The sequence below is a fragment of the Mustela lutreola genome, chromosome 7 (assembly GCF_030435805.1).
Source record: "Mustela lutreola isolate mMusLut2 chromosome 7, mMusLut2.pri, whole genome shotgun sequence".
NCBI lineage: Eukaryota > Metazoa > Chordata > Mammalia > Carnivora > Mustelidae > Mustela > Mustela lutreola.
In genome coordinates this window covers 62138663-62159837 of record NC_081296.1, presented here as the reverse complement: position 1 = coordinate 62159837, position 21175 = coordinate 62138663, and the positions used below count along the sequence as shown (strand labels likewise).

At 33.7% G+C, this 21175-nt stretch overlaps 1 protein-coding gene across 2 annotated transcripts in view; it reads left to right on the top strand.

The window, feature by feature from the left end:
• The window catches only part of DPH6 (diphthamine biosynthesis 6), a 181932-nt gene that overhangs the window by 97887 nt on the left and 62870 nt on the right, over window positions 1–21175 (top strand). For both annotated transcript variants that reach the window (XM_059181106.1, XM_059181107.1), the window contains exons 4-5: window positions 5435–5508; window positions 9973–10091. In XM_059181106.1, coding sequence (XP_059037089.1) covers window positions 5435–5508; window positions 9973–10091 — 193 coding nt within the window. The remainder of the gene's footprint in view (window positions 1–5434; window positions 5509–9972; window positions 10092–21175) is intronic.

The following is a 21175-nucleotide window of genomic DNA, read 5'->3' as shown; positions in this document are numbered from 1 at the left end:
AACCAAGACAAGATATATAAATTGCTGAGCACAAATTTTGGTATATACTAGGCACTTGGTAATATCTTTCCTTTTCATCAGAATAGTATTTGTGCATGCACCGATTACTCGGTCCTTATTTATTCTTATATTACTCTTATTATCATGACCACTCTTTTCCAGGGTCTTCACTGAAGTCTCGTCCTTACATTTTACTGTACCCTCACATTCTTACACTGAACCCTCTTCTCACTCATGTCCTGCTGCTTTGGGGTTCTTGTTTGCTCCTGCAGCTTTAAGTTCTCTTGTATGTTGATAACACCCACATCTTTTTCTATATGTCTTGGGCACCAGAGTATTTATTATGTCTAATAGTTCTTTTCTACTTTGGATACTTAGCAAACAGACTGGAAAAATATATACAAAGTAAAATAAACTCATCGTTTTGTTTTAAGACATGTAGTTCCTAGCTAATAGTCACTTGGTCCCACCCTCTATGTGTGTTCCTGTTCTCTGTGCTGGTGGTTCCCAAGTTTTATTGATATTGTCTTTAAATTGTTTTGGGAATTTAGCTTCTTATCTGCATCCATCAATTCCTTCAGACTAATCCCCTCTTTCTCTACTCTCCATTTTACCCTTAACACTGTCACCAGTCTGTCTTTCCACTTGTAAATATGATTCTATCTTACTTCTTAACATCCTTAGCATGATCCGAAAGAAATGAAAATATATATTCACACAGAGACATGTAGGAAAATTCATAGCAGCTTTATTCACAAGAAGCAACAAATGAGAAGCAAACTAAATAACCATCAATAAAAGAATGGATAAACAATTGTGGTATGTCCATACAATGGATTAAAATGGAATACAAAGGAATGAGCTGTGGATACATGTGGATCAATCTCAAAATCATACTGAGTGAAAGAAGCTAGAAACAAAAGGATATATATTGTATCTATATATTTTATCATTACTATATGTGTAACATTTGAGAAAATGCAAACTAATGCATAATGATACAAAGCAGATTAGTAGTTGCCTGAAGCCAGGAATGAAGGGAGGGTTGGGCTATAAAGAGGCTCAAGGTATCATTTGGGTATAATCAAAATACAGTTTATTGTGTGTAAATTGTGCCTCAGTAAAGTTGCTTTTAAAAATGTGTACAGCGAAGGGCCCTTCATTGCCTTCAGAATGCAGGCCACATTGACAATTAGCATTATTGTTGGAGGTTACATGACTGGTTAAGCTTGGCAATATTTGGTGAGCACTGTGGTATAGTTCTCCAGGCTAGAGACTTGGTTTTGATGATGTACCAAGAAGTTATCGTTCTCTCTAGTATACATTAATACAAATCAAAGCTGTTAAAGACTGTGTAAACTGGAACATCAGTTCATTCATTTATAATGTAAGCATTTGTGTTAAAAGGATGAGAGTGCTTGTTTTGATTGATTAGCATAATGTTTCTGGGTTTGAAAATAACGAGGCAACCTAATTTAGAATCTAAACGTTGCTCAGTGGTCATAGAATTGTATCATAGGAAGGTGGTCTGAATGTGACCAGATTTTTGGAGCCCAGATTCTGTGTTAGTTATTTTTTCTAACACATTCATCTTTATTTCCATTATGGCACCAAGTGATTTATATGGCTGTCTTCATGCAGCCTCCGTTTATCTTTGATTCTACTAATCATTTTCTCTGTTTCTTAGTTGACACTTCCACTGCTGTTATTTTGCTATTATTGTTAATTTTTTAACTTTTTTCTCCCAGGAGGTATAGGTCATAGATCAAGGCCTGAGCTTACTAGCTTTATATTTTTTATGGAGTAGATTGACTCTGTTATATCTTTACCTTTTAAAGGTCTATTTTGCCTTTCTTTGAAGTTAGTAGTATGTTCTAAATGATTAAGGATTCAACTAAAGTCTTACTTAGCCTTAGTTGATTCAGAACTCACTATGTTGGAAAAGTTTATTGTAACTGGACTGTAGGGTTGAGTGTTAAGGGTTATATATTAGTCATCGTTCTCTAGAGAAAGAGGGAACTGAGGATATATAAAGATGTACAGAAAGAGATTGATTATGAGAGATTATCATCTGAGTATGGAGGCTACGAAGATCTATGATGTGCCATTTGCAAGCTGGGGACCCCAGAATGCTGGTGGTACAGTTTTAGTCCAAACCCAAAGGCCTAAGAACCAGGGCAGCCAATGGTATAAATTTCAGTGCAAGTTCTAAGGCCCAAGAACCAGAAGTACCAATGTCTGGAGAAAGTGGAGAAAGCTCAAGCAGAGAGTAGATTCATTCTTCCTCTACCTTTTAGTTCTATTCAGGCCTTCTATAGATTGGATGATGCCCACCTCAATGGTTAGGGTTATCTTCTTTACTTAGTTTACCAGTTCAAGTTATAAAAAATCTCCTCAAGTGATAATGAGCAAGAAGTTAATGCCCAGAAATGAAAGGGTTTTGTCTGTCAAGTTAGGCCTTTGTCCCATAGTAGTAATAGTAGTGGTGGTGGTGGTGGCAGTATTCAGTAGTAGTAGTAGTAGTAGTAGTAGTAGTAACAGAAGTAGTTACATAAGTAGTAGTAATAATGATGAAAATTATGATAATGACAGAAGAAAATACTGGGTGCTTACTAGGTGCTAGACAGTGTTATTTATCTGGATTATTTTACTCAGTCTTCATAGTAACCCTAGAAAATAGGAACTGTTATTATCCTCACTGTGAATAAGGAAACTGAAACAGGAAAATTATCTAACTTGTTCAAATTCACAGAACTAGTAGGTGTTAGGGTGAATTTTTAGTGGGTAGTAGTAATCCGGTTGTTGAAAAAGTCATTTGTTAGATCTATGTTTAGATTATGATCTCCCAGATGGAGAACTTGACTATCCTATGTCAGCCCTACCTTGCACTGTTGTTATTAACTTCCTTCAGATCAAAAGTAGGCAGATATGAATAGTGGGTTCATAACATTTGATCTCATCATTTATTCTAAGTTATTTTGTACATTTGGCAGCAGCAAAACCACACTGAGTCTTTAGCTTTATCTTTTATCAAGGGAAGAGCCTTTATACAACGTTATACCTTTATACAACTGGATACAGTTGTGTGTATGTAATGGAATATTATATATATGATGGAATATTATTCAGTCGTTAAAAAAGAATGAAATTTTGCCATTTACAACAACATAAATGGACTTAGAGGATATAATTCTGAGTAAAATAAGCCAGTCAGAGAAAGACAAATGCCACATGATTTCACTCATGGAGAATTTAATAAACAAAATAAATGAACAAAAGAGAGAAAAAAAAAAGACAAATCCCAAACAGACTCTTAACTATAGGGAACAAACAGACTTTTAATAAAGGAGAGGTGGGTGAGGGAAGAGATAGATGAAATAAGTGAATGTAAAGGGTTAAGAGTGCACTTACCTTGATGAGTATGGATCTGATGGATAGAAGTGTCAAATCACTATATCGTACACTTGAAACTAATATTACACTGTATGTTAACTATACTGGAATTAGAATCTTTTAAAATTAATAAAAAAAAGATTCTTACATTAAAAAAAGGTAATTTGGATTTAGGCCTAGTTTGGAAGAATAGTCCAAATTCAGTTTGATGTATAATTCTAGAGCTGATTAGTTAGGTATTACCAAATAGAAAATAAAAGAGATGGAAATAGTAAATAATTCCAGAGGAAAAATGTAGACTATGAAGAATTAAATAATAATTATTTAGGGTGGTGAGCATTAAATGAGAATCATAGAATGATAGTACATTTTAAATGGATAATAAATGCCAATTTTATTTTAACAATGTCTTGACTTAACATTAACTTGAAGTTAAAAGAGAAAACTTGCCAGTGGCTCTGGTCTTTATTTTCTTGATGTACAGAGAAATACATACAAACACACACACATACAATATTCAGTACTTGACATTTTCTTATGGCAGAACTTAGAAACAACTATATGGTTAGGAATATAACTGATCTTTATCTTCTGAGACACTGTTCACTACTCTGATCTGTGTATTTATTCAGGAACACTATGCCTTGACCTTTTCTAATGAATACAATGACTTTTATGAAAAGAAAATGATTAGGAAGTGAAGAGAAAGGTAATAAGCAAATGCTCTCACAGATTTGCTAAACTAGGGAAGTAAAGGAAATAGCTTTTTTCCTGTCATCCTTATCTAATAGAATCATTTTATTTTGGGGATGTTGGGGCAGATCTTTCTTTATCATTTTGGAGGGGAAACTTTAAATTGGCTTTATCTCCAAAGATATGAGAGATTACTGTTGTGCATTTAGATGTTTACTTATTATGACATCCTATTAGGACACACTCCATTATTTCAGTATGTCTTGAAGTATTACATATGTTTTTATGTGAGACACTATTGCTTTTCTTTGTAGATTTCCAAGTATGGAAAGGGTATTAATAATGAAGTCATCTCTCTCAAGTAGTTTCTTCTGTACTGTATATACTGGGATGGATTTTCTTTTATGCCTATTCAGAGAATTTCTGTTCAGTTTGTTATTAGTAATTACCCCCTAGTCACTTTCTTCCTATCTGTTTTCGAGATAACAGTTCCCTAGTGTATACCTGTATTGTATATTATTCTTCCCTAAGTATACTATCTTATACTTCCTTACATTAAATCTCATCTTAGACCTGTCCTTTTAAATCTCCAAGTTCTCTGTATCCATATATGTACTTGATTGATCTCCTCTTCTTTATTTTTTTTATCTGCCCTAGCTTTATATCATTGCAGACTTGATCATATTTGAATTTACATCTCCATCATTAATGAGCACTCTGGGTAGACTAGTTCTCTTTCCTATGAGACTCTGCTGGATGTAGTGCTGGGTGTTCTCAGTTGTAACTCTGTTGATGATAATTCATTGTTTCCTTCTCATCATGGAATTTTTTTATCCATTGTGCTATACTGTTATTCAGGTAATCACTCTTCCATCTCTGCTTCCTGGATGCTCCTATTAATCACCTTTCATGAGATACAAATAAAAAATCATTGTGTCTCCTTTTGTACTTAACCCACTGCTTATTTTTCTTTTAAAGTTACTCAGTCTGAGAAAATATTGTCCTTAAATAGAAATTTCTCAAAAATTTCAACTGAACATCATTGAATCTTTAAAAATATGTTAAGTGAGAAAACATTTGAAAGTACCATCTAAGTCTGCCCAGTCTACAGAAAGTAGTCTCTAGTTATTTGGATTTTAAGTAAAAAGAATGATTATTTTTCCCACAGCTGAGAGTATGACTTAAATCTATGTATGTAGTTTTTCTGAATGTGGATTGCATTTTCATAAATTATTCTGCTTCAAGATGGTTTTCTAGATGATACACAGTATTTTAATAATTTTCAGAGCAAGATGCATAGCCACACTTTATTTATTTTTAAAGCTATATTTTTTTCTTTTATTTTCAGGAAAAAGAAGAAGTAGAGGGGATATCAGTAGGTGCTATACTTTCTGACTATCAGCGTGTTCGAGTAGAAAATGTGTAAGAGAACAATTATTTTTCCTATATTTTATTTTATTTTTAAAAACTTGTCCTATATTTTAAAATTACATGTATTTTAAGAATGGGAATAAATTAAAAATATAATTGTATCCAAATAATAAGTAAAATGTATATTCTACATGCTTCATGGACATAATCACTACCTATGTTATCTAAATAACAAAAGTTGTACTTTTACTTTTTTTCCTATCCTAATATCACACTTGGAGAAAACTCCAACTCCCTTACCGTAAGGAAAAATAAATTACTTATAATAAAAAATCAAGGCAAAGATTTTTAAAGTCAAAAGTATTGTTTCAGTTTCCTTATTTGAATCAGTATGCCTTTTTAATCCCTTTTAACTCATCAATCATTGTTAATAAAAATCAGCTAGTAAAATGAATGCATTTTTAAATTTGTTAAATTTGTTAAATTTTAAATTTGTTAAAATGTATTTATTTATTTTAGAGAAAGAGAAAAGGGGAGAGGCTAGGGAGAGAGAAAGCCAAGAGGGCTCCTCACTGAGCATGGAGCCTGATGCAGGGTTCAATCTGAGGACTCTGAGATCAGACCTCAGCTGAAACGAAGAGTCAGGTGCTTAACCTATTACATCATCCAGACACACCAGGAATGCAGTGGTATTTTAAAGAGGAAAATAAAAAAGCTTATTAAGGAATCTTTCCTTCTTTGGTCTTTAGAATTCAACTCTTGGCCAGAAATATTCATGTGATTAAAATACTTATATAACAAAGCATTCAGCTTTCAAAGACTTTTTAGATTATTGCTCTCTTCATCTTTCTCACCCCTCAAAGGATGTAGCAATGGTAAAACATTGTATCTCCAGATACCAAAATAATCAATTCTATTCATCTATTCAAAAACCATAAAGTATAATGATAATATTGGTTATTTAATGTTGGCTTATAAAACATCATCTGAATTTATTTTTCATTTTTAGTTTATTTGGGTAAATAAAATACTGAATAGAAACTTTATATATGATTATATTAGCAAAAAGGAAAATAGGGACTTCAGTATTAATCTTCAGTACAGCTTGACCTAGAAATAAGTAATTTTGCCATTCAGAGTGATAAATAGAAATCAGATAAAGTTTGTATTTATGTAATAGTTTTATATTCTTGACAAAGACACATTCATATTGACTATCACATAAAAAACTTATGTATTAAAAAACATATATTAATTGGCTTGAAAACTTTTTTTTTTAATTGTATTTATTTTATCCCTTAATTCTGCAGTGAATTTAAGGCAGTCAAAAATCCAGAATTTTTAGGGCCGTCTGGCTGTCTGAATCAGAAGAACATGCTTCTCTTGATCTCTCAGGGTTATGAGTTTGTGACCCTTGTTGGGTGTAGAGATTACTAAAAAATAAATAAACAAATGTAAAACTTTTTTTAAAAATCCAATTTTTTAAAAATAAAAGAAAGAAGTATAGGACAAAGTATAATTAAATGAAGAGGAATATGATGCTCTCAAATTTGGGGGATATCAGTATCTCTGGAAAAGGGAGAGTGGAGGTGGAAGTTGGGGGAGGTCATATGTGTAGTTTGAAAAAGATTTCCTTACATTCTGCTCGCCTACATTTGAGAACGACTGATCTACAGATGGAGATGGATTGCATATCCCTTAAACCATATGTTAGAAATACTATTTTCATCAAGTTTTAGGTCGTATTCTCTGAGAATTATTTAGTTTACAAATCTGTGTTTTTTAATAAGTTCAAGCCCACATGGTTTAATGGGTAGCCAAACTATAGATGGGGCTGACATTTATTTATGAAAGTTAAAAGCCAAATGAAAATGTGCTTCTGATTAGGAAGCTGCCTTATATCTGTATGGGAGAAGGGTCCAGAACATACCCATAGACAGAGGCAAGATTTTTCTTAAAACAATCTCAGGTGCACTTTAACACATGGTTAAAGTACTCAGATTTTATAGAGTAAACCATATCTCCACTAATTTTATCCTTGAAAATTCTGAAGCGTTGTTACTGGGAATCCCTTGGTTTATAGACTCAGTTTTGAATTAGCCTGTCTTCAGTTTGTAGTTTGTATTGCATCAGTGTATTTTCAAGATATAAAATATTTAATAAATATCACAAGCTCAAATGCAATAGTGACTTACAGAGGAAGTGTATTTGAGCCATGATACTTTGAACTGTTAAAGAATTTAAATAAGCAAAAAAGCTTGACTTAAGTCTGGAAATAGTCAAAAGATTATGGCTATCAAAGCAAAAACCAAGAATTTTACAATAAAGATAGAAAGAGAATAAGGTTTTTTCAATTTAAAAAATCTTAGCTAAAAAGGTAGAGAGATCGTTTTGATTGGTAGGTGTTAAGTGCTGGTGGGAGGACGGCTAAAATTATAATGCCTTTGTTACATGAGGACTTTCAGTTTTATTATTTTTGTATTTATTAACTGCCTCAACATTGATTTAGATACTCTGGGACATTTTACAAAGGGTAAGTATGTAAAAACAGTCTGCAGTAGGAAGGTTTTGGTGTCTTTGAAAGTCAGAGTATAGATACCTGGAAAAAGAAGAATGATGTTTTTTTGGGGGGGGAGAGGAGAGGAGAAGGGAATTGAGGGAAATTGGAAGAGGAGGTGAACCATGAGAGACTATGGACTCTGAAAAACAACCTGAGGGTTTTGAAGGGGCGGGGGGTGGGAGGTTGGAGGAACCAGGTGGTGGGTATTAGAGAGGGCATGGATTGCATGGAGCACTGGGTATGGTGCAAAAACAATGAATACTGTTACGCTGAAAAGAAATAAAAAATTTAAAAAATATATTTTATTTATTTATTTGACAGACAGAGATCACAAGTAGGCAGAGAGGTGGGGGGGAAGGGGGGCATGAGAAGCAGGCTCCCCGCTGAGCAGAGAGCCCCATGCTGATGCAAGGCTCCATCCCAGAATCCTGACCTGAGCCAAATGCAGAAGCTTTAACTCACTGATCCACCCAAGCGCCCCAAAGAGTAATATTTTTAAGGCCATGTATGAGTAAATGACCAAATATGTGGTATGTTTATTAAGTATTGGGGTTTGCTGAGAGAAAGATTCTTGTGGGCTTGGATAGTCCAGCAGGGCAAACTTACAGATGCTGAGTTTTAGAGCGATGTTTTTTTTTATTTGAAATATGATCTCAGCCACTTACTCTGACCTGGGCAAGTCACTTGGCTTTAACTGCCATTTATTGAAAATCTATTTTATCCAGGCATTGTACTCTTTTCTTTATCTTTACTTCTTTTAATCAGTTATAGTCCTCTTGGGAAAGTGACATTTAAGCTAAGGCATAAAGCAAGTAAAGAAGATAGGAAACATGGCTAGTGTATTAGACAAGAGTGAGGAGGCCAGAGGTGGTGGGTTGGAGTGAAGGGAAAGTAGTAGGAGATGGAGCTATGTGCTAACCAGAGTGAGATCCATGTAGGACTCTTGCAAGGACTTTTATAAGGAGTGATGGGAAGAGTTTGAGATGAGGAATCCCATGATTCATTTTTATGTCTTAAAAGGATTATACTGGCTGCTCCATTGAAAACTGATTTTGAACGGGCAAAGATAGAAGCAAGGAAAGAAGTTAGAGGGATACTGACATCAAAGATAATGGTGGCTCAGACGTGGGTGTTAGCAGTGTATTGGTGAGGAATGATCATGTTGTGTGTTATGGTAGATTGGGTGAGAAATGTGAAAGAAAAGAAAAAGAGGAGTAAAGGATGGCTTTACTTCCTAATTTCTTAATCTTCTCAAGAACTTTGAAAGGAGATATTTTTGTTCCTATTTATGAACTAAGAAACTAAGACATAGAGTTTAGTTAACCTGTCAAAGTCATGTAGCTAGTGAGTGCCAGAGGAGATTTCAAATCCAGATTTGTCTTGACTCCAAAACCATATATATTCTCTCTATTGTACCATAATGTAAAATATGTAATACAATGCTCAGTATATTGTACTTTTTGTCCTTATTATTATTTTTCATTCAAAGTCAAATTCTTTTTAAAAAATGTCAAGGTTAGTAGAGAAAAATAGTTCATGTAACCATAGGTATTGTAAATTTAATCAATATATGATTGTTTTATTAGGATAAGTTGATTTGCCTGTTTTACATATGCTTCACAATTTTGATACCTAAGGAAGTTCTAAGAACAAGAATAATCATCCATCGGCATTTGGAAGCTTTTTAGCATAGATTTCTAAACTTAGAGTCTTACTAAAATTAATATTTCTAATCTGCCTGGAGATTTCATTTTTATCTGTTTATGCATAGCCTATGGAAATTAAATATGTTTATGTTGTATATATAAACTTCATTATGCAAAACATGTTTTTTAAAGCATTTTAAAATGCTAAAATCCTTGAGAGAAGCATTATGTTTAGAATCAAAGTAATTGCTCTGGATCCAAGTATAGAACATCAAGATATCATCTGATTTTTTTCTTTTTATTTTATAGGTGTAAAAGGCTTAATCTCCAGCCTTTAGCTTACCTTTGGCAGAGAAACCAGGAAGATTTGCTCCGAGAGATGATATCGTCTAACATTCAAGCAATCATCATTAAAGTAGCAGCTTTGGGTAAGTAGCCAGACATTAAAGGGAGTTATCTGTTACCACACAGATAATCTGTGTTCACTAATAAACAGTTACAACAGAAAAAGGAGAATAATTTAGAATGTAAAAATGTGGAGTCACAACTGAACAAATTGACTAGGGGGAAGTTTCAAATGCGCTTTTGACCATTTACTAAAGTCATTACAAGTGAGCCTCATCATTTTCTTTTTTAAATGTATAACTGCCTCTAAAATTGTTATTGTATTTTGGTCCTTTGATTAAAGTTCTTTTTATAGGATTCAGAACACAGGTTCATAGGAAATGGGATAAGAAGGTTGGTTTCTTTCTTTCTTTTTTCTTTTTTTGAAATTTCTTAAAATCTGTATTTGGCACACACAACATGTCATATTTTTCATATTTTTTAAACATTTTGAATATGCTAAAATAGAATGATTGGCTTTGTGGTGTCAAATAAGCAGAGTAGTGGGTTTTTGTAGGGGATGGTAAGAAAATTATATTTGCGAGAATGTCATTTGATCAGTTAGCATGGATACAACAGGCAGGTGGTAATGTGATTCAAATATGGATATTATATACGAACACACTTAATTTGTTATTTTGAATTTTTATAATTATATTCACTTTCAAGAAACCGTAGGGTTTGAGCTCAATACATTTATTTCACGAACCTATTACAGTAAATGCCCTGGAGCCTCAGGTTTCTCAAAGCCTAAATCATGTACCTCATTTGCAAGTTTACATTGCTGATCTCTGAAATAGCAAGGTCTCAAGCTGTGGAAGATTTTAAAGACAAATTCACATTTTAAACAACATTAAAAGAAAGATCCCATAATATTTCTCCTTGGTAAACATGAAGCTACTCTGTCCTTGTTGAAGGTGAAACGTTCTCTGTAGTGGAAAGTGTTATATAGAGAACCTGAAGTTAATCTCCTCAGCTGTTAACAAGAGAAAGATCGAGGTGGGGTATTCTCATTTTTGAGAAAAGGTTGCTCAGCAACACTTATGATTGAAGTTCTCACTATAGATATATTTGTCCTCTGAGTTTCTATATAAATCTATACAGATTATGTTCTCTTGCTTTCTCTTTGTCTGTTGCTCTCTCTTTTGGATTGCCTAACATTGCCTACTTTGTAATGAAGTTCATGTGACACCTCATGGGACAGTACACATTCTGTCACTTTTACTAGAATGGAGTGGAGAATGGAATGGATTAGAACCCAGAGAACTTACCTCATTAGAAAGAGCCGTATGATATAACCTCTGTGACACCTTTATTATAGTGTAACTGATACTGTATGGTTCTTTTTTTCATTTGTCTATGTGGATATGTGTGTCTCTCTATGGAGGGGTTAGAGATGGTGTTTAACTGTACTAAACTTTTAGATAAAGTATAAAACTGAGCTAATTTGTCTTCAGCATTCCAATGACAAAAGTATAGATCTGATTTTAACATTTATAGTACATAGTTTCTATTGATTACCTAAAGGTGTGAAATGGTAAAAGTCATTCTTGAGAACACTGTTAAGGAATGGTTTATTATTGAGTGGGGCATTATTTCTAAGAATGTGAAAACATAAATGATGTGAAATAGGTTTCCAAGCTTTCTTCCTTGCCTATTTAAAATTTTTTTTAATCAAAAAGTGGGACAATAAGACCTTTCTGTCAGGAGAGGAATTCAGCAAAATTTTGTGGCCCATTAGATTATAGGAGTGGTCTTAGAAAAGCGTCAGTTCTACATGGCTGAATAAAAATGTATTTTGATAATTGTGTCACATTACCTTGGTCTCTTGTAGGCATCAGTGAACTCATGAAATCTGCACATTAAATCTTCTGTTTTAAGAAGTTTCTGGGTTTTAGAATTATTTAAAGAACCTTGTATACATTATATTTAAGAACAATCCTGATTTTTAGAAATACTTTTTTAAATTGTATACTACATGAAAATTGTATGAGTAATTACATGAAAACTACATGAAAATTCTTGCCAGATAATCTTAAAATTTTCTAGATAAAGTTTCCATGTGTTTCTGTTCTCTCATTTCTCTCCAGCTACTCCCTTTCCCAGAGATATGTACCAGAAGTAATAACTGATCATCTTTCTAGATCACATTTTTCTTTTGCTATATGTATTGTGTATGAGTAGAAATGCTATGATTGTTTATGGGATTTTTAAAAAATAAATATTACATAAACTGTATCATACTCTGTATTGGTTGACAGCTTGACTTTTTTACTCAACTGTATGTCTTAGGGATTGTTGTCCATGTCATTAAAATTAGATTTACCTTAATTGAGTCCTCAAACAGTTAGTGCCTTGGTGGTCTTGAGTCTTAGTCCAAAGGCTGCTATGAACCTGATCTAATAAATAAATCAAAATCCTAAGCTATTTTTTCTGTTTTTTTAAAATTCCAGAGTAGATGGCATACAATGGTGGTTTCAGGTGTACAATATAGTCAGTCAACTGTTCTCTACTTAGTACCCATCAAGATAAGTGTACTTTTTTTTATGTTCATATATGTGCATATAGCATATTATTAGTTTTTGATGTTGTGTTCAGTGATTGAGGGGACTTTTAATCCCCTTCACCTATTTGTCCTATCCCCTACCCTCACCCTCTCCTCTCTGATAATCATCAGTTTGTCCTCTATAGTTAGGAGTCTTTTTTTTTCCTTTGTTCATTTGTTTTGTTTCTTAAATTCTATATGAAAAATCATAAGGTCCTTGTCTTTCTCTGACTGATGTATTTTGCTTACAATTATACCCTCTAAGCCCATCCATGTTGTTGCAACTTTCTTTCTTCTGGCTGAGTACAACACACACACACACACACACACACACACTTCATCTACAGATGGACACTTGGTCTCCTTCTATGATTTCATTATTGTAAACAATGCTGCAATAAGCAAGGGGTACATATATCTTTTCGAATGAGTGTTTTCATATTCTTTGGGTAAATACCCAGTAGTGCAATTACTGGATCATATGGTCATTCTACAAAATCCTAAACTACTTAAAGGAATACTATGAAAATCTAATACATAGTAATGTAAAATTCCAATGCCTTGCATTTAAATTGCCAGGCATGCAAAGAAGCAAAAACATTTGATTGATACTGAGAAAATCAACCAGAATAGATCAGATTTGGAACTAGCTTACAATGAAGTTAAAACAGCTCTTATATATGCTTAGTATGCTCAAAAAAAGTCAAATTATGATTATGACAAGGAAAATACAAAATATTAAAAGACCTAAATATAACTTCAAAAATGCATTATCTGAAATGAACAGTGCATGGCAATTAGACATTGCAGAAGAGATGAGTAAACCTGAAGATAAATAAAACTGTCAAAAATGAAGCATAGAGGGAAAAAGAAGGGACTAAAAATAATTAAGACAACATTAACAAACTGTTAGACTGTATCAGGCAGCCTAACAAGTGGTAGAGCCTCAGGAGAGGGAATGAGGAGAATATTTTGAAGAAATAATGACCAAAAGATTCTCCCAGTTTGAGAAAAACTGTAAATTTACAGATCCAAAATTTCAGTCACCCCAAACAGAAGAAATGTGAAGAAAATCACAAAGCACATCATAATTGAATTGCTGAAAACCAGTGGTAAAGAAAGAATCCTAAGGCAGCAGTGTGAAAGATTAATTTTAGGGGCGCCTGGGTGGCTCAGTGGGTTAAAGCCTCTGCCCTCGGCTCAGGTCATGATCTCAGGGTCCTGGGATCAAGCCCCGAATCAGGCTCTCTGCTCAGTAGGGAGCCTGCTTCCCCGCCTTCTGTCTGCCTGCCTCTCTGCCTGCTTGTGATCTCTGTCAAATAAATAAATAAAATCTTAAAAAAAAAAAAAAAAGAAAGATTGATTTTATGCAGAAAGCAAAGATAAAAATGTCAGCGGACTTTGCTTCAGAAACTATGCAAACTGGAAATGATAAGACATCTTTAAAGTGATGGAAAATCAATAAAAATTACCAAGAATTTTATGCTCAGTAAAAATAAATTTCAAAATGAAGATCAGATGAAGACACTTTCAGATGTGCAAAAGTTGAGAGACTTCATCACCCACAGATCTGCACTATGTACCAAAGGAAAGTATTATCAGTGCACTAAACACAATATTAATACCGTAAGTTTGACAGTGCATGTTCTTAAAGACTCTTAGGTTGTGTCATAGCTTCATCCATGTAGACAAATTAAGGCCTGTCTGTAAACGGAGGGGCATGTGTCTGTGATTATCTGTTGAATTCTATAGTGTCAGCCTGGGAATGAGTCCAAGGAGATGCGTTAACAAGGCTGCTGTTTTTAACTGGCCCTCTGGATTTATAATGCATCTACTGAACCAGAAAGACCAATCACAGGGGAAAGGATATGGGTCAAACAGGTAATAAATGGAAATGGAGGGAATAATAGGAAATAGAAAGGTGCCTATAAGTGAATTACAATTCCATGGAGGGGTGAAATCATGTGACTTCACATGACCTCATGTGAGGTTGAAATAGGACCTCCAAGCTAGAGAATTTTAGATATCCTTCTCAGATCTGATGCTGACTACTTAACTAATGTCAAGAGAAACTCGGACCTATTTTTGCAAAGAAGGGAAATTGCTGATGTACAAGCTGTATCTAAAGATTCCACCTGGATAATTTGCAGCAACTAAATGACAGAGTGCCACTTGATGACTCATTGCAGAGGTAGTTTATTACAGTTACCACTCAGTTACTGGTTTAAGGGCAATAGTTACCATTCTGGTCATGTTTCTGCTGACTTGATAATTACTGATGAATTATATAGTGGGAGATTCTGAACAGTGGAGCTTTTGCTCTGTTTGTGGGCATAAATCAAAACAGTATGTTGCTAAGACATCTACCTAGGTATAATGGAAAACAGATTTCTACTGCCTGCCATAGCTTGGTCTAGTCCTTTGAATACAAAATATATCAGTGAAAGTGGAATTTATTATTAATAAATATTAATATTTAATAACAAATAAATATTATTATTAATATTAGGAGATAAATTTGGAGGAGATACAGTGAATCAATATTACTGATAAATCCTTTGTGAAGTTACATAAAATACATTTATAGAAAACCTATGACACCCAGGTAGAGCTGTATTTGGTATAATATACCAATTGATGACCTCATTGGACTTCATTAGTTATTTTTGTGTGAAAACCATTTTCCTAACCTCAGAGATATTACTAATATACTATGGTAATAACCCATGTTGTAACTTGATTGCTCTTCCCTCTGTGCCACATGTTCTGTAGGGATTTGGGGTACTGCATTAGACCAAAATCATGATCCTGAAGTTCATCGTCATGAAGAGGACTTGCTAGTCCAAATAGAGACACTAGAGGGAGCTCTCTTCCAGGAGACTGGCTGCATCTAGACCTGGGCCTGGAGGGACAACAACGCTTTAAATGACTGGACTAATAAGAGTATTTTACTTTAATGGAACATCGTGTCAGTGCAGGGAGAGGGCTCGTGGCCTTGCCCAGGAAAGACTATTTAATATTCTAATCATTATGGCAGTTGATGTTTTTAAAGATCAATGATCAGGAGTATCAGAAGCCAAGCGAAGGATTCCAACTGTGGGAATACTGCAGCTAGTCTTGGTTATGGTGAACATTACTGGACAGTGTGGCTTTTCTGCTTGTTTTCTAACGACCTAGGGTACCAGAGATATAAAGGGGATTGTCTTTCCCACAGTACATGGGTTGGGATCAGACAGATAACAGAACGACACTGTATTGTTTTGAAGAGAGCATCTTGCATAATGACATCTGGAATCCAATGACTATTAAAGCCTGTACTGGGATTTTTGGGGTATAGTTATATTCTCAAACCAGATGGAATTAAGAATTTATTGAAGGGTATGCTTTGGTCAACACCCCAGTCTCTGTGAATGTGACTGTGCATGAGAGGAGTTGTTTTTGTTGGGTGAGAAATGGAGAATGTTACTATGATGCTAATTGACCTCACATGCTAATCTGGGCCACAGTACTGTAACAGGGAAGGACCTGGAAAGCTATTCTTGGGGTCCTGGACCTCTCCCTGATTTGCTTTGCTTTTTCATTACTTCTGTTCTTTAAATACGTCTGCACAGTTAGGGTTTTCTGAGCAAATTTAACAGAAACTTGGGACCTAGGCTAAAAGACAGGCATTGAAATGTAATGTATGACTGAAGAGTGAGAACTGCAGAGGTATTTACTTCTTTGGAGGTATATGTTTGCATTTCAAGGATGCCAGAATGAGGCCAAGATCTTGGAGACATCAAGGTTATAAAACTGAAGACACTAATTTATTCCTCCCTGTGGGTTTTTTGTTTTGTTTTGTTTTTTGGTTTTTGTTTTTGGGGTTTTGTTTTGTTTTTTTTTTTTTTTTTACATTCTAAGGTATGAAGACACAAGTCTTTTCCTTTACATATTCAAAGAAACTCAGAAGGGGAGGGGAAACAATTGTTTCCTTTTTCCTAAATAAACATGCAAATTTATTTTGGGGGGATTCCTTACCTTCTGTAGAGCAATTTCTTGAAAGATTACATCTCATTCTCATCACCTTGCTCCTGAGATAAGAGCTGGGGCAGAGAAGAGCCAGAATGGTATTATCTACTTACTATATGTAAGTAGTAATAATAATCTGTTCTGCTCCAGGGAACTCATGTTTGCATTCAGGATATTAATAAATATTGATATTAAAAATTTAGCAGTATATGAAACAATCTCAGAATAACAGTGCTGCTATTGCTACCACCAATATGATCATTGAGAATAGCTAAAAAGAACTCTTTACATTTGTTTTTCTGAATTTCCCCTACCATTTTGAGTTCTAAATCTATTTGGCCTGAGCATAAATCTATTATATACTGTACACTATTTTTTAACAGTAATCCACACATTTAAAGTGTACAATTCAGTGTTTTCTAGTATATTCTCATGATATGCCATTATCACCATAATCAACAAAAAGAAACTTGTATGCACTTAGCAATTATTTCCCATTTTTCCCCAACCTTCCCCTCACATCTCTTTATAGATTTGCATGTTCTGTACCTTCATACATTTGCATTTGTCTATTTCATGTGAATGGAATCCTATAATATGTGGTCTTTTGTAACTGGATTCTTTCACTTGGAATAATGTTTTCAAGATTCATCTATATTACATCATGAATCAGTATTTAATTTGTTTTTATTGCCATGTAATGTTTTGTGATGAATTGTCTTTTATATGTATTGCTGTATTCAATTTGCTATTACTCTGTTAAGGAATTTTGCATATATGTTCCTAAGAGGGATTGACCTAGAATTCTTTTCCTAGTAATGACAGATGTGGATAATAAGCATACATTGGTTTCATAAAGCTTTGTAGTTGTTTCTTCTTTTTTATTATCTGAAAGTTTTTCTGTAAGACTGGTTATTAATGCTTTCTTCAGTGTTTTGAAGTACTTATTGCTTAAGCCATCTGGGCACGGAGCTATCTTTTAGGGAAGTTTTCTATTAGAAATCCAGTTTGTTAGATTGACTATTTAGATTTTCCATTTCTTATTTCAGTTTGATAAATTTGTTTTTCCCAGAATTTTTCCATTTGTTCTAAGTTGTGAAAATAGTAGGTATAGTCTTCTCATTGTGCTATCATCTGTAGGATCAGTAGTGATGTCATCTTTTTCATTCCAGTTGGTAATTTGTTCTTTTCCTTGCCTATATCGGTTTTATAGGAGCTATCAATTTTATTAGTCTTTTAATTTTGGTAGTTTTCTATATGACATACTGGTTTTCTATTTTACTAATTTCTGCTATCTTTATTATTCCTTCCCTTGTACTCTTTTTGGATTTAATTTGCTGTTCCTCATTTCTAAATTTTTGTTAATTGAGATATAATTGTCATAAGCAACATAATACTCATTTCAGGTGTATAACATAATGATTCAATATTTGCATATGTTATGAAATGCTTTCTAATTACTTAATGTATACATATATACTAAATTTCACTCTTGTTTTTTAGTAGGTATGTTTAAGCTCTAATTTTTCCTTTAATTGCAGCTTGTAGTTATATTTCCATTACCAGTTAGTTCAATTTATTTTCTGCTTTGTATTGAAATTTATTCTCTAACCCACAAATTATTTAGACATGCATTACTTAATTTCTTAAATTACTTAGTTTCCAAATATGAGGGTTTTGTATGTCTCTTATGTAATTGATTTCTAGCTCAATCACATTTTGTTGAGATAATACATTTGGAAGTATTTCAGTTACTTGCAATTTTGAGGAGATGTTTTATAGCCTAGTTTATGATATAATAAGTTATTTCTCATTTTTAAAAATTTTATCCACTTTGTCATCAGCTTTTCATGACTTACTGCTTTTTTCTTTATTTTCTATTTTTTCAATATGGGATATCTTAATGTTTTTTGTTTCCTGGGAGGAATTAGCTTAATCTTTTCAAAAGCATTCTTTAACTTATTCTTTAAATATCAATATTAAAAAAATGATAACATCTTTTCAGTCCTTCCTAGTCAATATAAAAAATTTAAGGAGCTGAGCCCATAGAAAGACCAGAAACAGTCCTATTAGGAATCCTTAGATCCCAGGGATACAATGGATTGGCCTCTGATTCAAACTGACCTGCCGCAGTTTTTCAGAAATATATTTGTTGTGTTGGATCTGATATGCACTAGTTTATAAGCTTGTAATAGAGATGAATATAAATATTTTCAGGACTACATGCTCTGGTACTCTTGCAGTTAATTTATATGTTGTATGGGAGAGCCTGAGGCTGTACATTTGGGAATGTCACAGCCAAATAAAGACATCTAGTCTACCTCCCTTTCTCTCCCACTCCATAGACGGCATACATAGGTCAAGTTTCTAGAACAATGATTTATAACTCTGGCTTCACGTTAGAGTCAACTGTTGACCTTTTAGAAATCCTGTGCCCAAGATGCAACCCAGATCAATTAAATTAGGATATCTGGGGATGGAACTGAGGCACATGTGTATTTTTAGAGCCCCTCAGGTAATTCCAGTACGAAGTTCTGAGATCATCAGACTATTACTTGCAGGCTAAATCTGGTCCATCACCTGAATATATAAATAAAGTTTTATTAGAACATGCTCATGCTCATTTATTCATATTCATTTTTTCTTTATGTCTGCTGTGTTGGTACAGTGGAAGAGCTAAGTATTTGCAAAAGAGAACTCATAGCTCACAAAACCCAAAGCATTTACTGTTTAACTTTGTATAGGAAGAGTTTCCAAACTCAAGTCTAGTGAGACCTAACAGAATCTCTAGTCTGGCAATTTCACTGTGAGCTGGGTATCTTTGAGGGGTTTTAACTTTGAATCTTGCCTTTCTGCCTGGGAAAATGCCACTGATTTTCTGCATTGAAAAGCTATCTTCATACATTTATTTCTTCTAATTTAAAGGATCCTTTGCTTGTACCTTTTGGTGTATATCTAGTTTTTGGTCATCCTTTGCTTTTTCCAATACATTCCCCTACCATTTTCTAGGCCCTGAAGTTTGAACCCATATTGTTGCTGTTATTTTTACTAATTATTTTCAGTTACATATATTGTTTCTTTTTCAAAAATGAATTTGACATTTACATTTAACAGTAGATTTGTAAAACTTCTTTAACACAATTATATATCTGACCAGGTTTTGGTGCTGACCATTAATTATTTTATGTTACAACTTCCCTATTTGTGATCTCTTCATTTTTTTCCTTAATTCATTCAAGTGGAGTATGTCTTTGTTACTGCCTCAGGAATTGTATCTCAAAAACAATTTTTTTCTTGAGCCCAGATTATTTCTTTTGCCTTAACATATGAAAGCTTAACAATGTATAACTTGAGTTTTCTACTTTCTACTTTTTAATCTGTTTGTTTATGTGTATATTTTTATAATTCAACACTTTCGTTTTTGTTTTATTTTCACCCATCTCCTCATTCACCTCCCCTCTGCAACTTCTAGTTTGTTTTCTATACTTGAGTCTGTTTTCTTTAAAAAAAAACAAATAAATAAAAAAGAGTGCTTTCTTGCCTTTTTCTTTGTTTGTTTTATTTCTTTAATTCCACATATGAGTGAAATCATGTGTCTTTCTCTGACTGGCTTATTTCGCTTAGCATTATATTGTCAAGGTCCATCCATGTTGTTGCAAATGGAAAGATTTAATTCTTCTTTTTATGGCTGAGTAATATTCCATTGTGTCTGTATCTATATCTATCTATGTATCCATAAATACACACAGACACCCCCCCCCATCGTTTTTATCCATTTATCAGTGGACATTTAGGTTGCTTCCGTATCTTGGCTATAAGAATAATGATGGAGCAGACATAGGGATGCATATATCTTTTTGAATTAGTATTTTCATTTTTTTGGATAAACACCCAGAAGTGGAATTATTGGATCATATGGTAGTTCCATTTTTAATTTTTTAGAAACCTCTATACTGTTTTCTACAGTAGCTGCACTAATTGACATTCCCACCAATAGTACAAAAGGGTATTGTTGGTTTTTTTTTTTCCACATCCTCACCAATGCCTGATGTTACCTGTGTTTTTGATTTGAGCCTTTCTGACAGGTATGAGGTGATACTGTGGTTTTGATTGGCACTCGCTTGATGATGAGTGATGTTGAGCATCTTTTTATGTGTCTGTTGGCCATCTGTATGTCTGTTCAGGTCCTCTGCCCATTTTTTAATCAAGCCGTTTGGGGTTTTTTTGAGTGTTGAGTTGTATAAGTTTTTTATGTATTTTGGATATTAACCCCACGTTGGATGTATCATTTGCAAATATCTTCTCCCATTCAGTAGGTTCCTTTTTAGTTTTGTTGATGGTTTCCTTCACTGTGCAAAAGCTTTTTATTTTGGTGTAGTTTAATTTTACTTTTGTTTCCCTTACAGAGGAGACAAAGCTAGAAAGGTGTTTTTCTACAGCTCATGTCAGAGAAATTACTGCTTATGTTGTCTTCTAGAAGTTTTATGATTTCAGGTCTCACATTTAGATCTTTTAATCCATTTCAACTTTATTTTTGTATATGGTGTAAGAAAGTGGTCTGGTTTCATTCTTTTA